At 39.1% G+C, this 11,201-nt stretch overlaps 1 protein-coding gene across 4 annotated transcripts in view; it reads left to right on the top strand.

Moving 5' to 3' along the window:
- The window catches only part of IL15 (interleukin 15), a 32,369-nt gene extending 21,374 nt beyond the window's left edge, over positions 1 to 10,995 (top strand). For 2 of the 4 annotated variants that reach the window (XM_005525619.3, XM_088056525.1), the window contains exons 3-7: positions 8,391 to 8,500; positions 8,915 to 8,996; positions 9,150 to 9,191; positions 10,089 to 10,232; positions 10,783 to 10,995. In XM_005525619.3, the coding sequence (XP_005525676.1) occupies positions 8,391 to 8,500; positions 8,915 to 8,996; positions 9,150 to 9,191; positions 10,089 to 10,232; positions 10,783 to 10,896 (492 nt within the window). In that variant the 3' untranslated portion in view covers positions 10,897 to 10,995. Of the gene's footprint in view, positions 1 to 8,390; positions 8,530 to 8,914; positions 8,997 to 9,149; positions 9,192 to 10,088; positions 10,233 to 10,782 lie in introns of all 4 variants that reach the window. The other 2 variants (XM_014254837.2, XM_088056524.1) reach the window with 1 other exon arrangement.
- The last annotated feature ends 206 nt before the right edge of the window (positions 10,996 to 11,201 follow it).

Genomic DNA, 11,201 nt, shown 5'->3' with positions numbered 1-11,201 from the left:
GAGAAGTCTTTTCCTGAGATGGAAAATAAATGTGATCTGGCTCTGATAATAAGCTGAGCCATCATCTCTGGCTTTGTGTTATGGTTTTACCTGGCTGATGGGGCAGGAAAACCCATTCTAGAATTAACAAATAATCAGATGTCTCAGGGTCCCATTGAAAAATTAAAGCATGGAGTTGAGGTCCCTTCCCCAAAATTGCTAGAAGGAACAGTAAATTTGGATTCATTCTGTGTGCTTGGCGAGTTTGAATGGTTTGGGATACTTTTCCCAGGCATCCCTTACTTCGTCTGTCAGCTGCCCAGGTGACTTTAACTGCAAATCCCCTTCAATAAAACAAAAAAGGGAACCAAATCTTGATTAGTGATCCCCAACAGGGGTTTAACGCTAATTAATTTAATAGTTACTAATAGGTTTTATAAATCGTGGAGTGTCTCTGGTTTCTCATTTAGTTGCAATGGCTGATGATGTATAGTTTGAGAGAGGATTTTAAGTCCCAGGTATTTCCAGGGTGGTGTCTGTTGCATCTTTTTCTCTGTAATGGTAAGTCCTGCTTGCTGGATAGCTGTAACGGTGGCTTTTAAAGCTGAAATCAAAGATGGATCATTGTCAGCTGCAATAAGTATATCATCCATGTAGTAAACATAAACAATTGCTTGTGGATGATCTTGGGGAACAGGAGCCAAAACTTTAGGTACAAACCATTGGCATATGGTCAGGGAATTTTTCATGCCTTGTGGCAGCCTTGTCCAGTGGTACCTCTGGAGGGGAGCCTCTCTGTTAATGGTAGGTACTGAGAAAGCAAATTGAGGAGTGTCATCAGGATGAAGGGGAATGTCAAAGAAACAGTCCTTTAAATCAATAACAGTCCATTTCCATTCCTTAGGAACCATAACAGAGGATGGTAGACCAGGCTGTAGTGTGCCCATGTCCTCCATGACCTTAGTTACTTTACATAGGTCTTGTAGGAGTCACCACTTACTGTTGTTTTGGTTTTGGATGACAAAGGCAGGTTTATTTCATGGGCCTGTGGTTGGTACAATGTGTCCTTTTTGGAGCTGTTTCTACACTAGAGACTCAAGTGTGACAAGTTTTTCCTCAGGGAAAAACTGATCTACCATACGGGTTCATCTATTTTCCAGGTCAATTTTAGGGTATTGCGCTGTTCAATGGCCCAAATTAAACATATGTCCCTAGGCGCATTCTCCACCGGGACAAAATATCTCTTCCCCACAAAATTATGGGAGCTCTTACCACAAATGATGTGGTGGTGGAGATACGGCCTTCAGATCGCACAAACTTGATCAGCTGCAATGGTCAGGCTGATGCTGTTACCTCCAATTCCCAACAGAGTTCTTGGATCAGGTGCAAGAGTCCATTCAAGAGGCCACTTGGACTGTGAGATGACCATCCATGTCATGTCTGCACCTGTGTCAATGAGTCCTGAGAGAACAGTCCTTTTAATGTTAAATTCTAATGTGCAGGTTAGTTGAGGCCGGCTGTGGCTTATTACCTTAGTCCACATTGCCAAGGACTCCAATGTGTTGTTAAAGTACTGTTTGGGGAGTAGAATCACCTGAGCAATTATCAATCCCTGAGGTATAAAGCAAGGTGGGACAGGACACATAGTTAATACAGTGATTTCCTGTTGGGATGTTACCAATAACACAGAGGGTAACACAAAAAATCCCTCAGTCCTTGATCCATAATTCCCCAAAATTAACAGTTCACAGCTTGGATCTTTGGGTCCAAGCTGGCCTATAGATACGGTATGTGTAAAATAATCAGTCAGTGTTACTGGTTTGGCACTTGTTAGCTCCAACCTGGCACCTGGGGGCAGGGCTGCTGGTAGCCCTGTGACAAGGTGTTGAAGCTCTGAGATACTTGCCCTCCGGTGGTCACGGGCATATAAAGCTGAGGTATTTGTGTCATAGCATGGGGCTATCCTGAGCTGCGCTACAAGTTTCCCAAGGCTGGCTTGCCATAATCCCCCTGTTTTGGGCAACAGTATGAGAGCAACCCCTGCAACACCTGGAACTGGCAGAAACCTTGGGCTTTGCTTGTTGTTGGAGACAGTCTCTTCTGAAATGTCTGTTTTTGCCATATTCAAAACACGGACCAGGATCTTCCTGTTGTAGTCCTTGGGGGACAGTTTGTGTGGCAGCACTAGGACCTTGCTGCTGTAGAGGCCCTTGAGGTATAATCTACAATGCTGCCAAAGCCTCTGCCACTCCCTGTCCCACTGCCTGAGCCTGTAGGACACCCAAGTGTTCGGGGATCCTGAAGTGATTATGAGTCTCTATCATTTGCACTAACACTGGCTCAGAATCAGGGGGAAGGGCACATAATTCTTGAACTCAAGATTTGCATTTAACATGCCCAGTTTCATCAGCAATTCATCTTTAGCTTTCTCTTCTATGATTTGTCTTTCAAATAATCTCAAAGATTGCCTTCTTAAGGCGATCAATAAACTTCATGTATGGCTCACTAGGGCCTTATTTTATCTCCACAAAATCCTGCGCAGATGTGCTACCATCAGGCACTTGGATGAGTGCTTTCCTTGCAGCATTTTTAATGTCACCAAGCACTGGCCTTGGGAGGTTTGCAGCTTGATCATCGGGCTGAGTATGTGCCCCCTCCCCATCCAGCTGTTCCAGTGTTAGCATTGCCCATGACTGGTCCCTGGCATAATTAAGCAGCAATTACTTTAACAGTCTCTTCCACCCTCCTTCCCACATGGTCAACTCGGTTGGTGATAGCAGCACAGTCATAATATGCTTTAAGTCGTGAGGGGTTAACAAATGTGCTGTGAATGTAGCCCTTATCAGATTGTTGAAGAAAGGAGAACCCCTCCCATAGTCCTTAGCAGCCTTGCACAGTTCCTTTACCTCCCCATAGGCTAGGGATTCCCATCTAGGATCAACTCCACCTCTTCTGTATAGCACTGGGAAGCACTAGGAAAGCAGCGATTTTAGAAGCTAATTCCCAATTCCCTTCCTTTACTGTACTAGTCTGGATCTTCTTCCATGGATCGATGGAATCGCTGGATGCAGAAGGGCTTTAGTCCTCTTCCGAGGGGAGGTCACAAGCATAATGCCTTTGTTGCAGGATGGGTGGCGGCAGCGTTTGCTTGTTGGCACCAGCACTGGCACCAGCCACATGGGTGCTGCCATGTTGGAGAGCGGTGTTTGGGTTGAGGTGGGCTTGGTTCTGGCCCCCACAGAGGGGCGTGCTCGAGGCTATGGCGGAGCTGCCTGGAGAGGGGGCAGCAGGACCTGGGGACAGGGGTGGAACCAAGGGGGGAAACTCGAGACAGCATGGCTCAGAGCAGCAGGAGGGTCCTTAGCAGGTAATACTTTGGGTGAATAGGGAGGAGGATGGGTTGTTGAAGATTCTAGGGGAGTGGAGGGGGAAGGGTCCAGGATGGTGTGGTCATCTTGGGCCCCATATAGAGGAGCTGGAGGTGGACACAGGGTACAGAGTTACAGGGCAAACCATTGTTTCCTCTGAGTGTGCTGGAAATTTTGGCCCTGTATCCCGCTCCAAGGTAGTCCAAAGGGCGAGAAGGGAAGGAACACGAGATGATGGGAGTTACAAATTGTATGGGCTCCTATGTGCAACATGACGGGCTTTGCTCTCGTGATCTGTCTCCTCGGTTTGAAGGGTTAAAAGCAGTCTAGTGTTGGGAGGTGGAGTTGGAGTTGGATTTTTGCTGCTTTTTCCCTTTGTCTTTAAGGGTCTCAAGAATTGCATGAAAGGCAGGTAGCAAGCAAGGTGCTGGAGGGTCTCTCCTAGTCATTAAATCATACAGCCTGATTCCCCCTGAGTCCCAAAATTCCACTGAAAAGATATCACAGTCTGAGCAGTTTCCCACGGTGCCACGCAGAGCAGCGATAGCTAGATCTGTGGCAGCCGAGAAATTGCACAAAACCCATTTTATCAGGATTTTCAGCTCGCACTTTCCAACCTTCTTCCCATGGTCTGCTTAAAGTAACTTGTACTGTCCATATACATCCCTCTCTAATGTGGAAGGCCTTAAGCCCATCCTGCAAAGCAGCAAAACTTGGATGGGGTGGGATATGCCCCCCTGTTGGGGTAGGAGTGATGGGAAAAGCTCTTCCTCTCTCCACTCACTCTCATTCCTAGTAGGCATCCTCCAAGACGGCTGGTCATCCTCTGATGTCTCTCTGTCACCAAAAAGTGTCAGGTCTGACGAAATAATCCACAGCAGAGAGAAAAGTCCTACTGGTTTGGCCAAGACCCAGCCAAACCCATCCCTAGAGATCTCCCAATGTGGGAGTCCCTGTTCAGGCATCAATTGTCACAGTCAGCTTGCTGCAACTCTGAGTCCAGTCTGGCTGGGTGAGCATGGCAAAATAGAGGGATGGGAATGATGGAGTTGCCTGAAATACTTCAATGATGGTAAAACAACTGCAGAAACCACATGTTCTGGTGGCAAGCTCCAAAGACCAAGGGGCATGGTGAACTTAACAATATATAGAGGTACCTGAGGGCAGGGGTCCAATCACAAATGCAAACCAGGGACATGACCTTATATGTGATAGGTCCTGAACCAACTGAGAGCCACAACCAGAAATACGGTTTATTATGGAATGACCCCAGTAGCATCCTAATTGCCATCCTTTCAATATCCTGCCTCTAAGGTTTATGCCTTCTGTACAAGTCACCTGAGCTCAGCCACTATCGATCCCAGCTGGTTCAGTTCCCCTAGTGACATTCAATATGCTTCTGGGCAGGGAGAAGGAGCTCCAATATTATGCACAATACAAAAACTTTAAATAGAAGCACTACTGTTGTAGCTGTGCAGCTACTTGGTGCTTGGTCTCCTTGAAGGTAATTGCACTAGAGCAAGAGGACAGAACAATTAATTAGTGGAGCCAACAAGCAGAGGATAGCAGAACAAGAGCTGTGGGGTGAGATTTTGTTGGGGGAGGAGGCAGAGTTCTCTAAAGGAGGCTCTAATTATTGTGGCAAAAGAAATACTGTTTAAGAATTTCTGTGACAACACAAATGAGTGGGTGTAAAACTCATCTCTACATGATATAGACAGTACTTGAATATGGATCTAAAAAGACCCCTACTTTATGCATGAGACATTGCTCAATAAAATGTCAAAGGACTGGAGAGAGCTGGAGGTGATGGTCAGATTTTAGAAAGAAATTTGCAGCAGTAACAGAGTCTTATTGATGAATATCTTGCCTCAAGGATTCAAACAGACATTTATAAGAAAATATTAATAAAGAAGTTTACACATATGGTATTTAGGCAGAAACATGTAATTTAACTGTCTGTATTTTCTATCACATGTAACTTTAATAGTGTAAAAAGCCATTAGTATTTTCTTTTGAGTAACTTAGATTATTATTTCTATGACAGCCAAACCAGCAAAGTCATTGGCTATTTCTGCTTTGCCAAAAAAGTTTTTTACATCTGCTTATAGAGTATTAGATTTTTTTGCTTTGCTTATAGATTTTGCTTTAAAGAGAAAACAATAATACTTTACCTTAGATATCGCTCAGAGCTAACTGCTCTTAAAATGCTTAACTTTTCTGTTATACAGTAATGCTTCCCAAACTTTATTGTGTATATCATAACTACTTTTTGGAAGAGCATATACTCACTTCAAAAGACTTTAGAGTAGCAAGTAATCAGGACACAAGCTCCAGAAAAAAATATTTATATCTGGAAATATGAGTTGCTCCTTTGTCCAATGTTCACAAGTTTAAATACCAGGGATGTAAGGAACAGAGAATAATTAGTTAATGATTACACAAAGAAATCAGAACCAGAATTGTCCAAAGAAAAGTTTTACATTACAACATTATGTGTTCAAGGCAGGAGAACAATTTTTAAAAGCTTCTAAGCCAGCTAGCAATGCTTCTGTTGTTGAATAATGGTTTAGATGAAATAATTAATAAATTCAAGTAGAAAATGGCCCTGTATTGATGAAAGGAGTGTGTTGGAGGATGTAGTTGACATTAGAACCTCTTTATGAACAAATGAAGTACCCTTTAGAGTATGCATGTAGTATATTTTTCACATATTTATCATCAGTACAAGATTTCTATTGCTTTTAAAAACTAAGCATTTATTTTACATTAGCATTTATAATTTTATTACAATAAAGGTTACCTACAATATTTAAGGAAACCAAAGATGCAGACAACATTTAATCACTAAGAATACATTGTTCCAGTGTCATTACAGGGAACAATAATTTAAAATAGGAAACAAATGACAAACTAATGATAACCCTGGACCATTATTCACTTTATATTATAATATAGTATTTCTTCACCATGAATACTTTGTTCTACAGGATAAATTTGACAATGCATTCAGACCGGGACTCCCTGTCAAATCAGCTTTTTAAGGTCCAATAACACAAAGCTGATTTGTGCTTATGGACTCATCATAAGTCTTTAATATTTTAATTTGTGGCCACCTCATCTCATTTAATAAAAACTGTCTTGTAGAATGAATGATAAAAATGTTTAGCTATTGAAAATATTTCTAGTATACTTTAAATTATTTTCTTAAAATTTGGGGTTAAAACATGTTTTCTTCAGCTGTATCCACCAATCAGGTTTAAATTTTCTTTAAATATACTTGGAGTTTCCCCATAAGGCTACTTCTGAACTTCACTTAAATAATAATAATAATAATAATAATAATAATAATAATAATAATAATAATAATAATAAATACCCCAAACCCAACCAAAATAGGATATTTTCTAAGGATTAGCATATCAAATGCAAGTAGTTAGTATGCAGATTTAACAAAAACAAATGAACAAAATCCAAACCCAAAAGAAATAACATGGCAACTTCAAATAAATGTTAACTGTGAAAAGGTTAAAGCCTTTCTGTCATACTATAGTAAAATGATTTAGCTCTTTTGACCATATCCAAGCAGTTAATAATTATTTTTCCTTGTTTTCCTGTATATTTGAAAAATATACATTTATAATTACTTAATATTTTGGGTTTAGTATTCACATATTTTCAATTTCCATTTGATGTGGTTGGAGTGACAGGTTTAGCCTTGCTAATAGACCTACTTTGGCTGACCATAACACAGCATCTTCCATGTGGAAATTGTTCAGAATATGTAGGAGATGTTACTTGCTCTGTCCTTACTGCAGTTCAGATTGCCAAAGAATCATTTATTTACATAGCTCTTATTTAACAGGTTTAGGACAACCAAAGGTACAATAAAAGGGACTGACACTGTCCCATTTAATGTCCCATTATCGAATGTGAAAATTTATGTAGGATTAGGTAATTATGCTATTTCACCTACATCTTGGGGCTTGGAAACAATAATTGCAATGTATTTAAAGCATTTTCTGTTTAAGAGAGTAGCAAATATTTGCTACAAATACTCTCCAGAAGTTCTGTCACACATGTAATCACTACTCTCCTGGCTCTGCTTTATGAAGACGGCTTTCAGCAAGTGAGCTGCAATCCTGATAGTGATGGACTGATCTCCCATTTGAATATTTTTACCACTGCACAATGCTGGCTCTTGTTTTTTTATGTTCTCTTTTTATGTCCATTTTTAAATATTTACTTGCAAGTAGCAGGTAAAGAAACTACTACTAAAGAAATATCATTTGAGTCAGTTTGAGTCTTGCATGTACAATAAGCAATAAAACCTTGGGTCAAATCCATTACTCTGCAGCAGATAATTAACCTAAGCCTGTGAGGGAACTTTATCAGCTAAATCAAAGGGCTTGTGAGTTTGGAACAAGCTGTGCAAGGGAAATGTTTCCTGATGGACAAAGCACAGCTTCTCACAGCTTTTCCTTATTTCCAGTGGCTAAACTCCATTGAGCACATTTTTTAATGCATCACTGCCCACTATTAGACACACATACACTGTGTAAAGCAATGTAAGTATATACTCTATCTAAATATTTTATTTAACATTTGTAGACATAACTATAGCATTCTATGCACTCAGTGTAGAGCCTCACATAAATGCAACCACAATATTGGAGTTAATGTTGTAGGTAATTCTTTGAATTTGAGTAACGAATAGTAGCTGGGGAGAGGTGGAAGGTAAAAGTTCTTTAATATTATGTCTGCATTAAATTGCAGCCTGCAGTATGAACTGATAAATAAATAGGGATCTCAGGATGAGTTCAGGTTTTCACAGTGTGCCTTCAGCATCTGATTTTCTACCAGCTGTTTGGTAAAGTGATTATGTATTTTTCCAAGCTGCAAAGCAGTTGGTCTTTCCAGCTACACACAACAGGGTTTTGTCTTTATTGGAAATCTTGGCAAATTGGTTAATTAAGTCAGTACTAAAGCAAAAATCTGTGGAATCAAATTGTGACAAGGTATCACCTTGGTTGTGTCTTTCAGAAAACACACCTGAAAAATGTTTGTCTGCAGTATCCGCTGTATCGGCTTCTGAACAGCCATTGTTTTTGCCTTTTAAAGAGTGGGATGGGACTAATCATCTTCTTCCTGTGGTAACTACAAAGTCAATGCCAATCAGACAGTAACTACAAATTATTTATTTTTACTATCACAGCTGTTGCTTGTCTCCAGTCCCTTCAGAGAGTGGATTTGGAATTTTATTTTTACACTTTAAAGGAATTTTAGGTATTTTACATTAGGTAATCGAACCTTTCTCTTGCATTATGTTCTATAAATCTGGCCTTTTAAACAACCCACATTGTTTATACAGTGTGTGACATGAGATACAGATTTTATGTGATTTTATGATTTGTCAAATATGCTTGCTTGACCCAAACATTTAACATATCTATTTACATGTCAACAACGTATCTGTAGTATCTTATAATGCTGAGTCTTTTTTTCAGCATAAAGGTTGTAGATACCTCCTGTTTAGCCTAATGGTCACTCTGTTTCTTCTGTTCTAGTGCTTATGTACCAAAGACGGAAGCAGGTCATTGCAAGTGGGCAGAAGTTCTCAAAGATTTGGAAAGGATCAAGACATCCAAAGTAAGTTCATAAAACAGTCAGCATTTCATATAATCATAGAAGAAGACTTAATAAAACATTTAGCACTGCACTCAGGTAAGAAGTGTGAGTGGGAGGGAAAGGGATGGTGTTTGTTAGCTAATGTTTTTAATTCCAACTCTTGTTTTTTTGTAGGATATTGATGTCAGTTTATACACTGCAAACGCAGATGAGGATGTAAGTAAACTTCACATATAACCACAACTAATGTTTGGCTTCATTTTCTTACTAGGAATTATCTCCTAAAGCAGACTTGTTCTAATTTCATAAACATGTCTAAAATAAAATAATTTGCCTTGGAATAAACAGTTCTTCTAATCAAAGCACTTATGATAAATTATGCAAGCAGGTATTATTTTTATTTAGTCATCTGCTACTAAAATTAATCAATTGAAAGGGATGGTCAAGGCCACACTGGATGGGCTTTGAGCAACCTGGCCTACAGAAAGGTGTCCCTGCGCATAGCAGAGAGGTTGGAAGTACAGGATCTTTACAGCCCCTTCCAACTCAAACCATTCTGTGTTTGTGTGATTCAAAATTATTTTATCAAAGCAAACAATGCTAAAATAATGCTGGGATTAATTTGTAATTTAAGGGAACATTACCTACTTCCTCTACTCCCTTATCCATTCCGAATTCAGATTTCCGAGTTAAAGTGTTTAAACTACTAAAAATAATGTTAATTTAATTCCACTATGTTTAGTTATGTGCCAGGTTCCTATCCTAATTATTTTCCTATGTTCTTCACTAAGACACTATGTCTCACCTCATCTTAGTAAACTGCTTGGCCTTTTTCTTTTTGGGTCTCATAGCCCATCTCTGCCGATATTCAAATAGCATGAAAATAGTAATGAACGTAAGAATGAAAATATGAAATGAATGTATGAAAATAGAATGAATAGTAAGAAAAGATGCCTAGTAAGTAAAAATCAGCCTCTTTGTGGCTGATTTTATCTTAGATTACATCTCACTTATATCATACTTGTGTTTTAAATTATATCACAAATTATGTCCTACATTTACTTATTCCTTTTTAATCATAAAACTATTGCAACTGCTTGTTTTTTTTTTCAGGAAGAATGCCAAGAACTTGTAATGAGGTGCTTTTTCTTAGAGACAGAAGTGATAATTCAAGAATGTCGTATAAAAAACTGTAGTAAAACACAGGATGTGTGGAACATATGGAAAAATGGAAATGAAACCTTTGAAAAAAATAAGGTAAGCAACACCAATAGTCCACAGAAAAAGCACAAATCAAAAATGTTTCTTTGGTAGCAGAAATACCTCTTTTGTTACATAAACAGTGGGATGTTAGAGATGAAAACTAATGAGATTCCAATAACCTGTGCACATAATAATAAAAAATCAGAGATCAGTAGTTTTTAGAAAAACACTTTCAGGATTCCCATCAAAGCAAATACTTTTGTGCATATTTACATATGTCAGGGTGTTTGAATGTGTGTGTATGACAGTTTGCAGCTTCAGTACCTGCAGTCAGATATGTGAGACACACAGGGAAAAGTATCTTTATTTTCAGAGGGACAGTCATTTGCATCTTTCACTGAACTGATGTACCTCTCAAAGATGATCCTATTCAAAAAGTAAGCCAGGAACTGCACAGACCATAACTACCATGTAAGCCTCCACTAGAATTTTCTGTAGTCTTTTCCTGCATTGGAATTATTCACAAAAATAGGGCAAAAAAATTAATTCACTATCAGAACCAATGGATTGGTATACTGCTTTACTATTGCATTTTGTTTTTCAGTTGACTTCCACAAAATCAGAAAAATGCAAAGAGTGTGAAGAATATGAAGAAAAAAATTTTACAGAATTTGTACAGAATTTTGTGAAGGTTATACAGAGGGATTGCAAACACTGACCAAAAGTCACAAGCTGGGAAACAAGACTCTTACATGAACACCCTCAGAGAAATTAGATTATCACCAAAAATAAACCAGAAAAAGAAAATAATTAACAATCCTCTTGGCTATCTCTTAATACATCTGTTTCTATTGTGATTTTCAGGCAAACTCAATTACTTCTTCTACCCAAGAACTCAAAGGCAAAAATTAGAATATTTATGTAAAAACTCTTCCTTGCCTTTTCCCCCTTTAATACAATTCTATCTCTAGTCTTCTTCAGAAGGTAAAACTGGTGTTTGTTTCTACTATCCAACAACAACAT

Source organism: Pseudopodoces humilis, chromosome 6 (assembly GCF_049639895.1).
Source record: "Pseudopodoces humilis isolate 2021_Gansu_Grassland_sample_001 chromosome 6, ASM4963989v1, whole genome shotgun sequence".
NCBI lineage: Eukaryota > Metazoa > Chordata > Aves > Passeriformes > Paridae > Pseudopodoces > Pseudopodoces humilis.
Note: the sequence above shows the minus strand (reverse complement) of the source record. Positions and strands in the feature narration are given on the sequence as shown.